The sequence below is a fragment of the Akebia trifoliata genome, chromosome 10, assembly GCF_017979445.1.
Source record: "Akebia trifoliata isolate Shusen 1 chromosome 10, ASM1797944v1, whole genome shotgun sequence".
Taxonomy (NCBI): domain Eukaryota; kingdom Viridiplantae; phylum Streptophyta; class Magnoliopsida; order Ranunculales; family Lardizabalaceae; genus Akebia; species Akebia trifoliata.
Window position 1 is genome coordinate 19,660,082 of NC_141384.1, and position 20,719 is coordinate 19,680,800.

General features: G+C 36.1%; 1 protein-coding gene across 7 annotated transcripts in view; it reads right to left on the reverse strand.

Annotated features, from left to right (window-relative positions):
* The window catches only part of ALF4 (aberrant root formation protein), a 47,295-nt gene that overhangs the window by 23,240 nt on the left and 3,336 nt on the right, over positions 1 to 20,719 (reverse strand). The window contains exons 4-15 of one of the 7 annotated variants that reach the window (XR_015181964.1): positions 18,978 to 19,050; positions 15,500 to 15,678; positions 15,335 to 15,397; positions 15,061 to 15,211; positions 14,908 to 14,967; positions 14,559 to 14,830; positions 13,930 to 14,001; positions 10,131 to 10,208; positions 9,854 to 10,025; positions 8,308 to 8,359; positions 7,378 to 7,614; positions 5,887 to 6,072 (exon numbers count right to left, since the gene is read on the reverse strand). Coding sequence is in view for 3 of the 7 variants with exons in the window: in XM_086455205.1 (XP_086311331.1) it covers positions 7,394 to 7,614; positions 8,308 to 8,359; positions 9,819 to 10,025; positions 10,131 to 10,208; positions 13,930 to 14,001; positions 14,559 to 14,830; positions 14,908 to 14,967; positions 15,061 to 15,211; positions 15,335 to 15,397; positions 15,500 to 15,678; positions 18,978 to 19,050 (1,428 nt within the window). In the remaining 4 variants the exon portion in view is untranslated. Of the gene's footprint in view, positions 1 to 5,886; positions 6,073 to 7,045; positions 7,193 to 7,242; positions 7,615 to 8,307; positions 8,360 to 9,818; positions 10,026 to 10,130; positions 10,209 to 13,929; positions 14,002 to 14,558; positions 14,831 to 14,907; positions 14,968 to 15,060; positions 15,212 to 15,334; positions 15,398 to 15,499; positions 15,679 to 18,977; positions 19,051 to 20,719 lie in introns of those variants that run through there. The other 6 variants (XR_015181963.1, XR_015181962.1, XR_015181965.1 and 3 more) reach the window with 6 other exon arrangements.

Here is a 20,719-nt window from a genome sequence, read left to right on the forward strand (position 1 = left end):
CTTCTCTCAGGAAGGAAAAGAGAGGAAAACTAAGACCAACCTAGATTTGGCCGATGTAGACAAATATTTTCCCCGATCGGAAGTCGTCAGGGATATCAGAGTCACTACCAATCCGGAGATGTATCGAAGCAGGAATGTACAGGCTTCGTCGGAGTTGGGATGCAGTGACAGTCATGGGAAAGCCAAATGTAGAAAAAGAAAGCAAACAGATAAAGAGAGGAAGAGATTACCTCAAAGCGGATAGGTAACTGTTGCAACAAAGAAGAATGAGAAAAGAAGAGATAGTCTTCACAGAAAAGCACAGAAACAGATACGTAGAGTTTTAGCACGATAGTAGACGGAAAACGCATTAAGTTCCCTATTTATAAGGAAAGGCGTGGGAGCACATACACCTGAGAGGACAGCTTGAGTCAAACCAAAGCATCGCAGATTGGGGGCAATGTAAGGAGGCTAGTGGACACGTGAGCCGTTACAGATGAGGAGGAATCCATATAAGCCATTAGCAGAGATTCAAAACGACGTTGCATTTAATGCGTCGATTCGGAAATAGCAGGTGCAATTGTGAAGGGCCTGAATAGCCAGTAAAAGAGTGGCATTGCGTCTCAAGGAGACGAAAAGGTCTTACGCCTCCTCGAGAGGGGGTAGTTATAAAGGAAAATAATTGTGCATCAATCTTAGCCCTACACGTGTCCAGGCCAGCCAGGGGGTACCTAACACTGACTAGTTAATAAGGCGCTACCCGACAAGCAGAGCAGGTCAAAGCAGATACCTCCCTAGCCTAGCTAGCAAGGCAGCACAGCACTAAGTGCAGCATGCCCTACCAGGCAGGGCAGGCAAGGCCTTGAGAAAATCGGAATACTATTGCGTGCACGTCAGTTCCAGAAATTCTGGATGCAATCATTACAGATAAGTTCAATCATTCCAGGATATCCCGATTAAGTAAACAACCCCTCAGAATCAACAGAGATCCCATGATTATAGCCAATATTACAGCCTATAGAGGGGGAAACCCTAAAAAAGGTAGGGGGTTAAATAACACGGAGGGCACTATTGTAAAGGGGGCTTCCTGGAATGATCAAGAACGAATCAGTTCTGATGATTGTTCCTCTGTCTCTCTAATTTGAGCGTCAGAGTGTCTGTAGCAGGTATCAGGCTGCCACAAGGAAGGGGATGCTCGGAGCGACCTCAAGATCAATGCGAGAGGGGTCCATCAGAGCCGTCGATCGGATTCCGACCGCACAAGAAATTTTAGAATTAGCTGATTTTTGGTGAGGATAATCTCCTCGTCATAGAGATCATCCTCACCAAAAATCAGCTCAATTCGAAAAAAATTAGCCCACATAAAACCAAACACATTGTAGATATATGAGTAGATATATGTGTACACAGATCCTGACCCTATATATGTATATATATATATATATATATATGGAAAAAACTAAGAGTCCTATTAAATAACAAGTGAGGATTCCTAAATAAAAGAATTACTGAAATAGAAACCAAACAAGGAAGAGCCCTGTAACATGAGATCCCACTTTATTCTTGAGACAGGATACATGAAAGACGGTGAATTGGACAAGTTCATGATAGATCTAACTTGTAAGACGCATTCCAAATGCGTGAGAGAATCTGAAAAGGACCATAGAATCGAGGCGATAGTTTATGATGGCCACCCGAAGCAAGTGTAAGTTGGCGATAAGACTGTATACGAAGGAAAACCCAATTCCCCTCATTGAAAGAACGTTTTGTACGCTTTCGATCTGCAAAGAAATTCAAACAAGCTTGTGCTACTTGCAAATTCTCCTTAAGAAATTTTAAAGTTGAGTCACGATCACGAAGACCCACATCATCTGAATGGACAGCCTTGGTACCCAACAAATATGAAGTAATACGAGGTGGTGAATACCCATAAATAGCTTCGAAGGGGGACATCTTTATGGAAGCGTTATAGGATGTGTTATACCACCATTCCGCCCAAAAAAGCCATGTAATCCATGAAGAAGGTCGTTGACTAGTAAAACAACGTAAATAAGCCTTAAGAGAACGATTAACCACCTTAGTTTGCCCATCAGATTGCTGGTGGTAAGCGGACACAATTGTGAGACTTGTATTTCAAAATAAGCCTCCCAAAATTGACTATTAAAGAGTGGATCCCGATCACTAACAATTGAATGTGGTATGCCGCGGAGTTTAGCCACATCACGAATAAAAACTTTAGCCACTAAAGACACCGAATAAGGATGCTTGAGCGGACTGAAATGGGCTTACTTAGATAAACGGTCTACCACCACCAAAATAGAAGGTTTTTGAGAAGGAGGCAACCAATCAATGAAGTCCATGGAAACATCCACTCATACCTGATCCAGAATTGTAGGTGGTTGTAAGAGGCTAGGAGGAGATACCAATTTTGCCTTATTTTGTTGACATACGTCACATTCCACTACTTATTGCTTGGTGGCACGTTTACTGCCTTTCCAGTAAAAATTGCGAGTAATCTGTTTATACGTACGTAAGAAATTCGAATGACCTCCAATAGGTGAAGCATGAAATTCCGATAGAATTTTAGAACACCATGGAAAAGTAGGTGGATAACGTTCACGATATCATAAAATACCATCGACCAAGGTATCATGTGGATCCGGGGATGAAGACTGTTGAAGGCGATCAATGATGGCAGCCACGTCCGGGTCCTTGGAGCAATCACCACTAATGTCGTGAATTCCAGAAAAAAGGGGTTCCGAGATAGCAAATACTTGGGCATCTTAAAATTGCCTAGAGAGAACATTGACAACGGTGTTTTCAGTACCCTTGCGATAAATAATTTCATAATCATACCCAAGTAGCTTAGTCACCCACTTTTGTTGCTCAAAAGATGGAACACATTGTTCTAAAAACTATTTAAGGCTACGATGATCAGTGAGAATCTTAAAATGTCTATCCAATAAATACAGTCTCCACTTATTAACAGCAAAGACGTGGCCAACATCTCTTTATCGTAAATGGACAAGTTCAATTTTTTTCCCGGATAATGCCTTGCTTGCAAAAGCTAATGGTCATCCCTTTTGCATCAAATGCCGTCCGAAGCATCACATTCCAGAACAAATTCCTTAGAAAAATCAGGTAGGACAAGCACCGGAGTGGATGTCATAGCTTTCTTCAATAATTCAAATGCGAGGTCTACATGGGAAGACCAAGTAAACGAATCTTTCTTGAGCATATTACTCAAAGGAGCTGCCAATTTCCCATAGTCTTACAAACTTGCAATAGTACCCGGTAAGGCCAAGGAATCCCCTCATATAGCCTTAGGAGATATAGGTTTCGGCCATTCAAGAACGGACCGAATTTTTTCTGGATCAACTTGCACCCCATTATTAGAAATGACATGCCCCAAATAATCAAATGGAGATTGGGCAAAGGAACACTTAGATCATTTTACGTACAATTGATGTTGGCAAAGACATTGCAAAATCAAAGAAAGATGCTCAACGTATTCTTGCATGAAAGAACTATAAACCAAAATATCATCAAAGAATACTAGCACAAACCTTCTCAGATAAGGCCAAAAAATCTCGTTCATGAGATTTTAGAAAGTGGCAGGTGCGTTGGAGAGTCTAAAAGGCATCACTAGAAACTCATAATGCCCACCGCGCGTTCGAACAGCTGTCTTTTGAATATATGATTCATAGAGACGAATCTGATGATATCCGGAACAAAGATCAAGCTTTGAAAAGACTACAGCCTCATGCAACTCATCAAGAAGCTCATCGTTCACTGGAATAGGATATCACTCCTTAACTGTAATGTTGTTAAGTAGTCTAATCCACGCACATATGCCATGAACCATCCTTCTTGCGCACCATTAAAATTGGAGAAGAGTAAGGGCTAACACTGGGACAGATTAATCCAGCAGCAAGCGTTTCTTTTACTACTTTTTCAACTTCTACCTTTTGAAAATATGGATACCGATAAGGCCTTACATTGGTTGGCGAGCTACCAGAAACCAATGTTACACGGTGATCATGTGCACGTGGAGGTGATAGTCCATTAGGCTCACTAAAAACATCAGAGAATTTACTAAAAACATTGAGAATAGCGGGTGGCCTCACCGAATTAGTCAAATAAGGTACTTCCTCTGATATTTGGAAAAGAAACCCATGATTGGTCTGTAATAATAAGCGATGTAACTCCCCTTGATTGGCAACCAATTCAATAGGGGAACCGTTACCAATCAATGTATAGGTATGCTTATATCATAATTAATTTTGTAAAATCCCATGTAATGGTGCCTAGGGAACGAAGCCATTATACACCCAACACCATATCACATCCACTTACTGGCAGTAATTAAAATAAGACCTGAATTCATAACCCTGGAGGTTGATATACACATTGTGGCACATGTCGTGACTAGAAAGGGTGCCTACATTGGCGACAATGACTTGTATTGAATTAGACTTAGATAGCAAACAGACACATTGTTGTATCACTGATGGGTGCAAAAAGTTATGGGTTGATCTAGAGTTGACTAAAATTGTAACCGAACACTGTTTCAAATAGCCTGTAAGGCACATGGTACGTGGTCGATTAGAGCCCGTAATAGTGTGAAGAGATATCCTATGCTCCATACTGACCTCATCATTCTCGGTCTCCCCTTCCATTTGAGGCTCATCCCCTTCAAGAAGCAAAAGTTGTGGCAATTGTGCCCGGGTTTGAAGAGTTCATCACAATTAAAACATAGACCTTCTTGCGTCGTTCACTTTGCTCCTCAATTGTAAGTTGTCGAATTGGAGGAAGTGTTGGTGTAGTGACTAAGTTAAAAGCAGGCATGGGCCGAACAAAGAATAAGCCTAGTAAGTAGTTGACATATAGAAAATTCTTGGGTTATCTTAATTGTTTACTCTTGACAAACAGCCAAGTTGAATGCTTCAGTTAGTGAAGCGGGCCAAAATAGTTGAACCACAACACGTATATTGTTGCGCGATCCCAAGATAAAGAAACTAATTAAGAATGACTTTGGTAAACCAATAACCCGATTGGCAAACTTCTCAAAAAGGCCTTGAAATTCATGAACCGTATCAGTTTGTTTGAGTTTAGCTAGTGCCGCACCTAGATCTGTGAATTCTCGTGAATCAAAGCGAGAAAATAAGGCCCGAGTGAATCGGGCCTATGACATTACGCCAATCAAATGAGTCATCCAATGATACCATGCTATGGTGTCTCCGATTAGGTGAACCGTGGCCAAGGAAACCATTTGTTCATCGATCAAGCTGTTCAACTGTTGATAATGTTTAGCCCAAAAAATCCAGCCTTCTGGATCATCTCCGTCGAACCTTGGAAAATCGATACAAAACAGACAACCTTGTATTGCTATGTCGCATTGTTGATTTTTTACTCTTTGTTGAACATTAGTAGGAGCACATGGCGCTTCCCGAACTGGTGGTTGATCTGCGCAACCAAACGCTCGAAGGTTGTTTGAATCGCCTGCATCCCTTCTTTCAACTCATGAACATCAATGTTTAGTTGATTAAACTGAGGCTCAAACGAGCCGATTCTCTCACTCAGCTCTTTAACAATCACCATTTTTGACATCAAGATCTTTTACTCTGATACCAGATGATAGGATCCTTGGATCCTAAGAACAGATTTGATCCAACTTAAAGGGGGATCTTCCTCCAAAACTTAATTTATTTCCTTTGTGACATATTTTGAGACTCCAATGATTGGAAATAAACTTCTAAATAACAATTTAAGGGAAAAATAAAAAATAAATAAAACAAAACAAACTAAGAGTATTAAATAACAATTGAGGATTCCTAAATAAAAGAACTACTGAAATAGAAACCAATCAAGGAGGAGCCCTCTACGTGCAAGGAGTCAGAACAATACCAGAGTAAAAGCCACCGGAAAGTAGGCCGCCATGGATGTCAGCTATAGAGCTGGTGGTCTGTTACCACTACAAATATATATGGGCTTAAATTTCCACGCCACAAATACCGAAGTATGTTTGGTGAATTGATTTGGTTCATCTCACATTGAAATTGATAGCGTTTGTACTTTCCAGGGTTCAGTTGTCTGTTGGATCACATTTTGCCTGTTAGTCCATGGTCTAAAGATAAATCTCCGATTAAATTTAATTAAGTGGGTTTCCAAATCTTTAGCGGCTGTAGGTGATTGAGATGTTGCAGGAAGAAAATAATAATAAATGGTGCTGTTGTAGCAGGAAAAATAGCCACAATTGGTGGTGTTGAAGTAGAAAAAACAATGGTACTGTTCATGATCCTTTGTGGCAGGAAAAATAACAGTATTTGGTCACCTACATTGATGATTAAGAATTAGTAGGGAAAATGGCAGTAAATGAAGAGGTTATTATGGATTTTCCTCTTCAAGAAAATAGCTCTTTCAATCAGGAAGTTGTTTCTAAAAAGACGCAAACCACCGCATCTGCTTCTGAACCTGATTATTGTTTTCTGTTCTAAGTTCTACAAATGAGATACGATGCAATGCAACATTATTTATATCTATTGGGGGTATTTGGAAAGAGAAGAATGCTCTAGTCTTTATAAGAAAATAATATTTGCTGCAACATTATCATAGATTATTAAAGTCTTTTTGTCCTTTGGTCCAAATTGTTTTCTGGAAAAACACTGTTTTTAGATGCAATTATTTGATATCGTCATTGGATCTGATTTCTGTTCTTGGGGTGTCTTTTTGGGTTCCACCATTTGTTTTGCATGCAATGGCCTCTTCCCGAACCCATTCAAAACAAATCGATGAGTTGATTCATTTTTTCTCACCAACCTGTTTACTGATTGGGTGCATTTTGATGAAGGTAAGGGGTAATGAGTATCAATCTTCTCTTATGGTGCAATGAAATATTTTATTCATAATTTTTTTTTTTTTTTTTGTTATTTTCAAAATTTTAGCAGAAAATATATATATGCTATAGTTTATTTAGAGTAAAATATTACTAAGAACACTCCAAAAAGTAACTATATAACACATTATAATGGTTATATGCTTTTTAATATATATATATATATATTAAAAAGGAAAATTATTTTGACAATGTACAAAATTTTATTGATAACATCAAAAACATTAGGATGTCAAGGCTCCCCAACTAATGAAATAAGAATCAGCGAATCCGAAAGAACTATGCCTTCTATGTTTCGTCTAAAAATTATAAACTCACCTGAAAAATAAAATCTTCAAAATAAATTATTTAGACATTTTGCACCAATATTAAAAAATGAAACTATTAACACTATAATTATGCAACTAAAGTAACCAAACAACAGGTATTCAATGTATCGAACGGTATGGCTCATCAATCCATATGTCCATTAAATACTATATTTAATTTGTAAATATTTTCACCTGAAAAGGAGAGAGATCATGCAGAATGTTGAAGTTTCTCTTCCACGAGTTCGATACAACGATACAAAACCAGTTGAACAGGATTTAAGGAACATATCATGTCAACTGCAAACTGATCATAATCCTTTTCGTTTTCTGCCATAATCCCCGTGACTAGTGTTCTTAGAGGTAAAAGCCACTCCGTGCAAGCCTTCCGCAAAGTGCTCTCTGACAAAACTCCAGTGTAGTTTGTTTTTCCTGCCAAGTGCCAATCATGGTTAGGTTATTATTATAATTAGAAAGACAAGACACAAGTGGTGCAAATTAACACAATCAAAGATTAAAGAAATTCCAAGTTGTATATCAATGTGATCGATCACACACACGCATGATTATTTATAAAGGGCCTTCAACTTCTTCCGCTAATTGTATTGCTTTTTTTTTTTTTTTTCCTTTGCATTTCGTCATTACCCCACGTACCACTGATCCCAAAACCTCATTCCTATATTTATAATTAATTAAAAGCCAACCCTTTAACCCAAGATCCCACTCCCCTGACCAAAATGTGAGGTACAAAACCCTGGATCTGCCAACCCTAAAGCATTGGATCTCCACCACAACTCATAAATCTTGAATTGGAAAATAATTTAACCGCAAAACATAAAAAGTTTCTATTCTTGGAATCAGAATACGGAAGAGATTTCTTGCAGTTTTTGAAAAATCGAGTGGGACTTGTACTCAATGAACAAATAGAACATGGCACACTCGAGTAATCATTTTATAATGCTAAAATATTGGTACAAGAGTGTTAACACACATGAATACTTTTATTAGCATGTAGAAACAAGATATAATATATTAGAGAGAGAAACACCAAATCACATTCATATCCATGAAAGAGCAGACTTTGAGAGCGAAAGCAGCCGGCCTACTTTCATAAATGACATTTACCTGTTGATTCTGTTATCAATAGAAATCTGTACAGGTTGAGAGCAGATAAAACCTGCACATTTGATATAGGAATACATGTCACTTAAATTAAAATGTGAAAGTTAAGCTATAAAATACAGTTACAACTAGTGTTAGAGCAGTCAAGTTGTCCATTCTTAGCAGTAAAGTACCTCGACAACATCATCCATGTAACAAGAGCGACTCACTTACTTTTGTCTAAAAGTCCCCAAGAAACAGAAAATTTACAAAACTTCGAAGAAAAAATATGGGTTAATAATTTCAAAAACATGAAAATTTTCACTTTATTTTATTTTCGCACTGATCAACCATGGTTGTGCATGAATTATGTCGTATAGCTTCAGAAGATTTTAAGCATGATCAAATTAATTTTTTTCCTAAACTTTGTTTTTTATTTAATTTTTGAATAAACATATTAAAAATGAAGAAGAAAATTAGAAATATTAGTACAATTATTGCAGGCATATGAGATGTACCCCAAGCATGTTAACCAGCACATTGAACATCTACTGCTTATTTAGTTTAAAACAATAGTATTCTATGCATAAAGATTTAAAAATTATAAACATTGAACACGGGTGAGCTTAGTAGTTAACATGTAGGCCCTGCTTGGTACCATGCAAATCATTTGCAAATGCAAAAGCTTTGCACCGCAAATGATTTGCAGCACTTTTTGGGCTGCAAACTATTTGCTGAAATTTGTGAAGGATTTAAGAGGTTCATGGAAATAATTTGCAATGCAAAAAAAAAAATTCAAAATGTAACCAAGCATCTGTAAATTAGATTCCCTCAAATCATTTGCATTTGCAAATGATTTGCTTCGTACCAAGCAGGGTCGTAATAGCAAATATTATTTAGGAGTGTCATTTACGTAGTTTCTGTTCTCTTAACAGTAGTTTACATATTGCCTAATGTGATGATATGATCCATGTGTCCGAGATTAACAAATCTGATACTATAATGCCTTGGGCATAGTACTATCATTGCATAGGCATCAATTCTCAAATGATCCTTAGCTAGGTTGGAGACAATATGGACCATAATGCAGAGATCTACATGGTTGTGACCTTCCCTTGTTTCAAGTAATTTTTTGCTTTTACGTAGTTTCATTGATATGATTTGATAACCATGATCATTTACATGTGTACTTAAAATTATTTTAAATTTCAAGTGCTTAAATACATGCATCAGCATTTCCGCACTCCAAATGGCTATTTATTATAGTTGGATGGCTTATTACTGTGTTTTATACTTATTTTATAAACTTCAACACTACTTCCATCATTTCCAAAACAAAAATGTAGGATTTCCACTGACCGGAATGTTTTCGCGAAGTTCCATTTCTGGGATGACCGAAATAAATAAACAAATTGAAAACTATCATATTGATATATAGTATTTTAAATTAAAAGAAGAATGTTAGATTAGAGTGGGTAAGATTTACTACGAATTCAAATCAACCCCATCAAAATATAAGAAGAGACAAGAAATACCGCATCACTCTGCTCAGGGAGGGATGGAGGCCCACCCTTTGTAGGCTTTAAGACCAACTCCACAAAGTCCAGAACGTTGGAACTCCAAAATGGTGAACTTGGAGAAACCTTGTTTTCTACTTGTATGATTTCATCATTCCTTGACAAACCTTTTTGACAATTTTCCTTGAGTATTTCCTCTTTAACAAGACCTATATAAATTGCTATCTGTACAGAAATGTAACCACCGATTTAAAATTTTAATGAAAATTAAAATGAATTTTGTATAAATGCTTATAAAACATGTAAATTGGCTAAAAAAACATGGATTACCATGGAAGGTGAGTTATTATTTGTTATCAAAGCCTTCAGAATGTCAAACCTTTGATAAGCTGGAATATCAGCAAGTACCTGATCATATTGTTGTATGGAAGAAGAGATTAGGAAATCAACAAAGTGAAATAGTCAAAACAGGAAAATTGGAATACTGTACTCAAGAAAATAACAGTGAAAATATTAAACTTAGACACAAGCATTCCATGCTAGAAATGAATGTGACCAAGGATCACCTTTTTCACACTTGAAGCAAACACTATTAGCTAACAAAGCAATGCCCATTAGACACGCAATGAGCCGATGACTCACATACATAAAAAAAATCTTAATTTATTAAGGGCGTGTTTGATTGCAGGGAAAATATTTACCTGGAAAATCATTTGGCAGGCAAATGACGTACTGGCAAATCCTTTTCCACTGTTTGAGCACATCATGGGAAATCACACAGAAAATCTCTGTGCATTTTCATATAAATTGGGTCATATAGTTTTTTTTTTATTTAAATTTTTTTTTAATTCTAACCTTACTAATTTGGTAAGATTTCAAATCTTACAAGGGTCGTTGAGCTCACCTTGTGACAACCAAAAACATGATCCAATGCCACAGGGATGTAGGGGACAAAATTCTATGAACAAAAAAAAAACTTAAAAAAAGGTCATTTTGAATTGTTAAATTTTACTTTGAAATTTGGGAGTTTGATAGCCGACCATTTTCAAAACCTTGGATGAGGTCCAAAAAAGATTATTATTACTTTTTGGATTAGAATTTTTCCATGAAATCTAGAGGGCTATGGTGTTGGACTACCAATTTGGTAATCCATTTGAGCTCAACTCCCCTTAAATCTTGTTAGTAAGGAAAGTGCCTCTTCTTTTTTTCATTAAATTAGAAGATGGTATACGAGGAAACAGACATGTATCAAAAGGGTTTATTTGTAATTTAAAACACTGATTAAGGGTTTTTTAAGATTATAAGATAAAAAAATATATATAAAAAGAGATATTTTTTGTAGTTTTGACTAACCACCTTGATTATAGGGTCATTAGTTGCAATTTTATGATTTTTGACCAAAATGACCATTTCTTATATCAAGTTTTAAACTGAGAAATGAGGGCATTTATGAGATTCAAATTTATTGCCGTGTAGCAAATCATTTTCTTAGGGGAGGAGGGTTGAGAAAAGATTTGCTACCTCAAGCAGTAAATCTCATGCGCATGGCAAATCATTTTCCCCACTTTTTATATTAGTTTTTCACTCAAACACCGTCAAATTTAAATTTTCCACGGCAAACTATTTTCATTAGAGTTTGCCGTGCAATCAAACACGTCCTAACATATTTCCTAGAATAAGAAAAAGACCGCAGTCCTAGGGAAAGAGTTCTTGGGAGTGGATGTAAGCAAGTTACAAACCACCATAAACGCTTGTGTCTTGTTTTTTAGGTTGATTGGCATGTTTATCTACGCATGATCTAGTTAGCTCCATCTTGCAAGATCTATTGTTCTATCTTGTGTGGCTATTCTCGGTTGTTAATTAAAGAGACCACATTGATATTGGGTAATAGGTGAATAGCTCTAGGGGAGTAGAATTCATTATTGACCTTCCTAGTTAGGGCTGTCAACAGATCCTTATCGGTTCGGATGCAGGTATATCCAAATCCGAATCCGAAAATTTCATTAGATATCCAAATTCAAATCCAAATCCGACAGATATTTTAAAATGATATTCGAATCCGATTATCCTATCAGATAATATCCGATTCCATTAACCTAAAGAAAAAAAAAATCTCGAGTTTTTCCTCAAATCCAACTTATTTTCATCATCAAAACAAAAAACTTGCCTTCATCTTGTATAAACAACCCTTCCACTTTCTCTAATCCATTCATCTTAATCCCTTCCATTTTCTTAAACCCATCTTCAACCTTTTCATCATCAAAATCAGCTATCTTCAACCTCAAACCTCTCAAGGGAAGATATGATATAAATATGGAGGAAGGTTAAAGATGAGAGAGAGACAATAAGAGAAAGAGAGAGGAGAGGGCAAAGTTTTTTGTGGGAAGAGAGAGAAAGAAGTAGACTTACCTGCAAATGGAATGATCGACCGTCGCTCGCCGTCATCGGAGAAGATGACGAAGATGGCATAGTTCTCCTCATCCCCAAACCCTAGATGGATAACTATGGAGGAGAAGTACTGAAGAAGAAACTGTTTTTAAGTTTTATTACATATTTTTATATAATAAATAATAAATAAATAAAATAATATATATATATATATATATATATATATATATATATATATATATATATATATATATTAGTTCGGATCGGATATTACCGGATTCAATGTGTTAACATCCGAATCCGTATCCGATAAAAATTCAAATAGATTTAATCATCCAAATCAGAATTTGATATCCAAAATTTTTGGATATTATCTGGTTTTTCGAATTCAAATCAGATTCGGATTTTTGACTATCCATGGACACCCCTATCCCTAGTAAGACTAAGGCAAAGAAATTCCAGGATTTTCATAAAAATTCTATTCTCTCCCCCCCCCAACACGAGGAGGACAAGGTTCAAAGCCTGAACTTTCACTTGAGACCTTCAAAAATCACTTGATCCTTTTTTTTTTCCAAATAGCACAGCACACAATGAACGGGAGCAACCTCCACAGAGCTCTACAGAAAGATGAGGGTGCACTAGTGGACCATGAGTCAAGAATGCATTAGTGGTCCAACCAAAACTCAAACGCATGCTGAAAGTATGGAAAAGAAAAAGAATCCCACACATCCCTAGCAAAACGACAATGGAGTAATGTATGATCCTTGCACGTGACACAATCGGTCGACATCACTCTTGTCCCCCTAATCAGGTCGTCAACCATCAGAATTTTATCTAAAGTAGTTCCATATGACGACACCATGGAAGAAGTAGGAGATCCCCATACTATTATAGGGAAAGGTAGCTACAGCAGTTGTCAAGGATGAACTAAAATATCTAATTGAAATGATGATTTTTACATCACAGTTCCATAGCCTCCTGTCCTATGATGAAAATATGGAGTCATCACCCAGTCTAATAGGAAGGCAAGCAGTATCATCCAACTCCCAAATATTTGAACTCCTCAAGCCCAAGTTCCATGAAACACTAAGTCCAAGATAACATAATTCCTAACTAAACCACAAGGACCATTTACCCAAAAAATGATATGTTCATATGTTCAGTGTCTAACATCCAAGCCCCGGGAATTTCTTGTTAAACAATATTTTTCCTCTTTGTTATTTGGTGGGTAAAACAAACATTTTCCTTATCAGAAAGATGACATGTATGACCATCACCTTTCAGCTTTCCACAATAGTTCTCAAACAAATTTTTAGCAACCCCCATCAAGGGTAGTCTTACCTCCTTGGGAGTTTAGACAAGTAACAATTCTTCTAGAATGATTGTCTCCTTTCAAATCTCCCAATAATAGAATCCCACAAAGCCTTAGATCTATACCTTGCCCGCCCCTAGAGGAACACCAAGTAAGACGTTGAGAGACGGCCCACCTTACCACCCAAACTACCAGGCTGGGGTCCCCCAGACCTCTACCATCCTGAAATACCTCACTCTTGGAGGAAAGAAACAATGAAGAAAATCATTGTTTAAACAAGCTAAGAAAAGTTCTCTGCATTCATTGAAGTTGCAAGAACATCATAGAAGCACACTAAACTTGAAAAAACGATAGTAACAAGTTGAATGAAGATGATAATTGTAGATCAGAAACTTCAAAATATATAATGATGCACTTCTAAAAACTCACCGTTTTCAACCCAGCAAAAGCATTCTTTCGTAATTCTGCATCTGATGCATATATAATGGTCTTTTCAATAGCCTGAAATGTTGCTTTTGACAGTTAGAGAACGAATAAAATCAAGGGTAAATTACACTTTCACCCCCTGTGGTATGGCATAATTATAAGTTGACCCCCTAACGTTTTGAATTACACTTACCTCCCCTATAGTTATGTAACAGGCTCACTTCCCCACTTTCCACCTATTTTCCATCAACTAAACAGTTAAAATGTGATTTTTTTTACTTCTTATAAAGACTATTTTACCCTTTTTTAAATGTCATTCTTTGTCATTAACAAAAAAATCCTTGTAAAAATAATGGGTTCGTGTGTCAGAGTGAGAATGTTTAGATGGGGGCATTTTTATTTTATTTTTAAATTTATTTTTTCAATCAAAGAAAGATAAAATAAGAAGGTAAAATGGTAAAATAACATTTGAAGGTTATCAACGTTTGTCATAGGGGAGGTAAATGCAATTCTCAAAACTTTAGGGGATCAACAAAGAATTATGCCAAACCATAGGGGGTCAAAGTGTTATTTACCCTAAAATCAATTGTGATATAGAAATTGCAGGAAGAGGGCCAAAAAAAAAAAGGTACCTGCAAGGCAGCAAAAAGACTAGGCATATACAATGAGCAATCTGCATATTCGTTCATACAATTTTGAGAGAGATTTCCATCCATAATACACAACAAGAAAAAGATGGCATGTTTCTTTAATTCCCAAGGCTGATCGATGGAGGAGAGTACATATTTTAGCATGCCTATTGTTTGCCATCTTTTAATTTGACTACTTCGGAGTTTGTCTTTGACAACAGATAAATCCTCCTTCGCAGCTTTCACAACCTCATCAGAAATATGGCCCCAAATCACTGCACAAATACAATAATAAGAAAAAATGCAATTGGAACAAATAGAAAATGTGCAAATATAATAGAGCAGTAGAAACCTGCAAGAGATGCTCCATGCTTTATGAGGGAAAAACAACTCATATAATCATCGCTGTCCACTGCATTATTTAGACAAAAATCAATCAAAAACCCTTTCTACTTAGTAAGTACATGAAGTAATAAAGATCAGGTAAAAGTTAATCTGAGATTACCTCCAAGAATGATGCTAGTAAATGCCTCAACATCAGATCCAGTTATAAGACCAAGATATGATAAATCACAAAATGGAAGGAAGTGTGATAGTTGTGACAATATTGGGATACAGTCCATAACTGTATCTGTCAGACTACTTGAAACAAGAGCCTACACAAAGATAAAGTATGGATCGTGAAGTCTAAACTATATACAAAAGGAAATACCAAGAAGGAAAATAGGATGAAAATGAACACCCAAACTGGAACTTAATTGATGTGGTATGGTGCCAACCATGACTTGTAGAACAAATAGGCCAAGTAGAGCACGGAGTTCCTGTTTTCTTCCACCATCCTGCTGCATTAAATGAATGTGGAATTATGACCTGGCGGAGCTACATTAAACACCAACAAACACCAAATAAAAAACAGGGAGAAAAAATTGCCGAGTGTCACAAACCAACTTTTGGCAAACTTCTTGAATGGAAGTGGCAATGCTTATTGCTCTGCCAATCAAATCCTTAATATAATCTTTATCTTCATCATCTGACTCAGAAGAAACGGCCTTTAGAACATTGAGAATAATAGGAACTGCTACTTTTATTTGCTCAAAGTGACGTCTCTGAATGCGAAGAAACACTGAGAAGCAAAAAAAAAATATTAAAACTCTGTCAGCTCTTTATAGACAAATTTTGCAATTGCATTTTCTAAACAAGATATTGAAGCAAAGAAATAGATAATCAGTTGACGAGATTTCACTACTATGCCCAATTTGGATCATATAAAAATAGGTCTATGTTTTAAAATGTGATGATGTGAATGAGCTTTCAGTCATTTTCTCATTCGGCTCAACTAGAGCCAAACACCAAGCAGACACCTCCTACGATGAAGTTTTTTCGTTGCAGATGTCATTTCATCCTTCTAGATTGAAATTTTTTATAAATTCTTTTTTCCTTTAAAACACAGACGAATGACTACCATTTCATGTCTCCTTGCACTAGGTGTTTTATCCTTCTTCAAATCAAGAAGAGGGACAGCTCATTAATATTCAACCTTAAGAGGAAGTAAAGCTTCAACTCCTCTTCTTACAGTGAAGATCGTCTATCTTTGTTCAATTAGTTGGAGAATAAACCTTAGAAAATATGGATACTCAAGAAAAAAAATTGCTTGCTTTGAACATTTTAAGCCTTCAAGCTGCAGCTCAGAGCCTAAACAAAATAGGGATCTTTAACCATGGATGAACCTTGATGCTTTGCAACTTCTCAAAGACCAGTTGAAGAAATTGAAGCATTAGAAGCTAAAACTGTAGAGTATATATTTATGGGTTGGATCAGGTCACAATCCTTATTTGACAACCCTTTGTCTTATAGAGTTAGAAGTTTTGAAATGGGGTGATTTTTTGCGAAGATAATCTCTATGGTGAGGAGATCATACTCATTAAAAATCAGATCATTCCAAAACTTCTAACCCCATCAAAAGTGGTTTGCAAGTTGAATAATCATCAACCGTCAATTTTTACTATTAACTTGTAAACTACTTTTGAAGGGGTTAGAAGTTTCAAATGGGTTGATTTTTTTTTAGAGTGATCTCCTTACCATATAGATCACCCTCACAAAAAAGCATCCCATTCCAAACTTCTAACCGATATAGAACAAAGGGTTGTCAACTGGATTGTCAAATGAGGATTGTCACTTGATCTCAACCCTATATATAATATACTAATAACACACATCTCGGGGATAGTTGACCCGAGGATAAATCTCAACTGTTGGATTTTGTGTTTTAACGGTTGGGAACTTGGGATCATGAATTTTTTCCATGCTTCATTCTTCATAAGACTAGAACTTGACCCTGTACGTATAACACAACAGTTGTCTTCCCAATGTTTCTCCCACATAAAGAACGGCTCAGATTCAATCTCACACATATCTCGAGGAAAAGCTTCAATTTTCTTGTCTTTTCTCCTTTCCTCGTTTATCCTCTTTCCAATAATACCCCTTCAATTTTATATATTACCTTTTTCCATGTGTCATTCTTCATGAGTCACCGGAACCTGACCCTATGTATATAACACAACGGTTGTCTTCCCAATATTTATCACCCATGAAGAAGGGTTCAAATTCTGTCTCACATGTATCTCGAGAAAGTTTCAATTTTATTGCCTTTTCTCCTTTCCTCCTTTATCCCATTTCCAATAATACCCCTTCAATTTTATATACCTATAGGCAAACAAACATATTCATATTACTAAAAGGAGGTCGAGGAGACCAACCACAAATACAAAGAAGAAGAAGAGCAACAACAAGAAAACAGAAAAGCAAAGGAAACAAACTACAAAGCACACAATGATTCTCACTTAAAAACAAACTCCTCAAAAAATATCCATTTAAAGGCTTAATTCAACTTGCACCAATGAAACGGAAAACCAAGCACCGTCAAAATCATCTTGTGAAAAGAGCTCTCCACACCTAAGAAAATTCTCCTATTTCTTCCCATATGCTCCAGCCAATAGCAAAAGGGAGCAAAGCCCAAAGAAACTTTTTCCTACCAATGATGACGTTAAGACCACAGCTCCAAAAAAATCAATCAACAAAAAGGGAAAAACCCACACCAATTAGAACGAACACAAGAAATGAGACCAAATTTTGAAAGCAACAGGACAATGAATTAACAAATGGTCAACAGATTCCCCATTTGCCCAGCACAAGAAACAAAAGTTTGGAGTAATGAAACCCCTAGAGATAAGATGGTCTAAAGTTAATAATTTGTTCGAAACCGCTAACCAAGCAAAGAATGAGATTTTGGAAGGAACCATAGAATCCCAAATTAATTTAAAGGGAAATATAGCTAATATTTGAGGCTCAAGATTGGCCCGAAAAGACCTTACCAAAAATCTTTTGTCTTCGTTGCAAGGCTATTCCCAAGAATCGCTCCCAGAATTTTAAGAGAGTTTTCCTTATAGAGCTTAGAACCATAGCTTGGTTGGTTTGACACATTGCAAAGCAACTTTGAGATGGTGGGTTCAAGTCCAATTTGCCCATCAAATTAAAAAAAAAAATAGTTTTCCTTGTGGTTCTAAAAAGGGAAAAAATTGTACCTTCAAAGAAGAGAAAAGAGAGAAAGAAAGAGACCAATTTGGGAATGCAAAGAGAACCAAACTACAGCTGTTGTAGAGATAGAGAGATTAACAATTTTATTCTCCAAATTCTTCTAGGTGAAATATGCACGTGTATCATTTGTTTTTTTTTTTTGCAAAGAATATGTATAGAGAGCCTAGGGAGAACTTGTAAAGAGAAAAGGGAGGCCACATTCTTTTGGGTAGAATGCAGAGAAAGAGAGATGGGGAAATTGGTTTCTTTTTCCGTCAATTTTTGTGTACTAGCGACTCAAATCAAGTGTAGGAATAAGGGGGGGTAAAAATGATACACTCCCCATAGATAAATTCATTTGTCTATGTAAATACTATGTAATTGGATACAGTTTTAAAACATTTGTATACCCGGATAAATTTATCTGCCTATGTAAAAATTGGAGAGTTGATATCAAATCTGGGTCAGTTGGATGGATCTTGTTCCTCCATTCAACTCTATCTAAAGTCATGTCTTCCAGTAATTCAGGTGTCTTCAAATTAACTAGGTTTCATCTAGTTTCTACTTTTCAATATGGCATGAAACCTGATTAAACACTCACATAAATGGTGACTCCACTTAATTCAATAAAAATTATGGCCAAGTTACCAATACTTTAGAAAAATTGAAGATAAACTAAATAAAGATTTTGTGTTTCAATCATGTCCAGGAATTCTTCTCGAAAAATCAAGTAAACCGGAAGAGTCACCTTTACAGGTTATGCTTGTATTTTATGTCTTTATGGATTTGGGTGCAGCATTTAAAGCTTAAATACTACAATGAAAATTTTTTCTTCTTTTATAGTATTACCTTTTGAGAGCCCAATCATAAGAGGAGCAAAATAAGCAGGTGCCTTGAACATTTCACTAGGAGAATCTAATGCCTGTTCCAATTCATCAAAACATCTGAGGCAATAAATAAGTGTATGATGAAAAGGAAAAAAGAAAAGTAAAATAAGAAATGAAAGAAGTAATCAATTCAAACTTATCACCAAAAAAAAAGTAAGCAATTCTCACTTCTATGTGATTATCCAAAAAGCAATCAGGTCTATGTGAGTTTAATGGACATTATTGATGCATCAAACATGACACTATTTAATGTCAAAAATCTCAGACTGATCTGGAGAACAGGTGAGAAACCAAAGCAAGCATGATATGGAATGTGTCATGGCTATCTTGGGAAAATATCAAAATTCATGTCACATAAAAAGAATAGCAGGGGTAATGATAACAATAAAAAACTAGAAATAAAAATTAAAAAGGTGTTGGTAAACTCGACTTATTTCAGCAATAGTCATGCCGATTTACAAGATCAACTCAATGACTACCCAAAAAACTCAAGAAATTGGAGGAAAAAATAACCTATTATAAAGGTGAAAAAATTGAAAACTAGGGATAATATAGAAATGTGAAAAAATCCTAGGATATGGACTGAGAAGAAAGATTGACAAAAGGAACAGCAAAAAAGATAGCATTGATAATATTGATCACTATAACGTTTCAGAGATTGAGAAAGAGACTGAAAGGGGAGTGCTGCACGATAATGGGTTAATGCATAAACGGATTCATGAAATGAAAGGAGAAATCAACTAGGAAGCAGCTTTGGATATAGCAAACACAAGCAGGTTTGGAATTTTAGGTGTTGGAATGCTAGGAGAAGGTTCTACAACAATATTACCTTGCAAAATTATTGGTGTTGTGTGAGAGGAAAATAAAGAAAACCAAGACTCGCAATTGAAGATAGCACCGAAAGAAGAAAAACTGTTCATTAATTAAAAGGTAAATGTGTCTAGATTATAAATTCTTTCATCACCACATCCAAGGAAAAGTCGCCAATTTTTGCTTAGTTACCTTGAATCGAAAAGACTCTTTTAAAATATTGCCCCTCAGGTGCCTTCAGGAATTGATAGTTTGTTGTCCACTTAGAATACATGTGTGTGTGTGTGTGTGCGTGCAGGGACAGAACTATATAGAGACTAAGGGGGGTGGGTGTGGCCCCCACAAAAATTTTAAAATATATTATTTTATATATTTATTTATGTACAAGAATAGATTTTCATGTAGAGCTGTGGCCCCCACAAAAAATTTGTATATATATTATTTTATATTTACTAGCCTCACTAACTTAGTAAGATTTCAACTCTTACTAAGGGTAGAGTTCACCTTGTTGCATCAAAGAGCATGATCCGATGCCCCAGGTTGTAGAGGACAAAATTTTGTCAACTTAAAAATAAAAAATAAAAAATAAATGAAAATTTTCACCATTGAATTTTTATTTTAAATTTGGGAGTTCTGTGGAAACTCGATAGCTGTCCATCTTCAAAACCTTGGATCAAGCCCAAAAAAAATGTTTTTTTAAACTCTTTTTTATGCATCTAAGATTTTCCATGGAATCTAGAGGGCTGTGGCGTTTGATTGCTAATGTGGTAATCCATTTGAGCTCAAGGACCCTTAGCAAGAGTTAAAATCTTACTTAGTTAGGAAGTGTATTTCTTTTAAAAATTACTATTATATATATTTATATTTACACATACAACCGTGACTCACAAAATT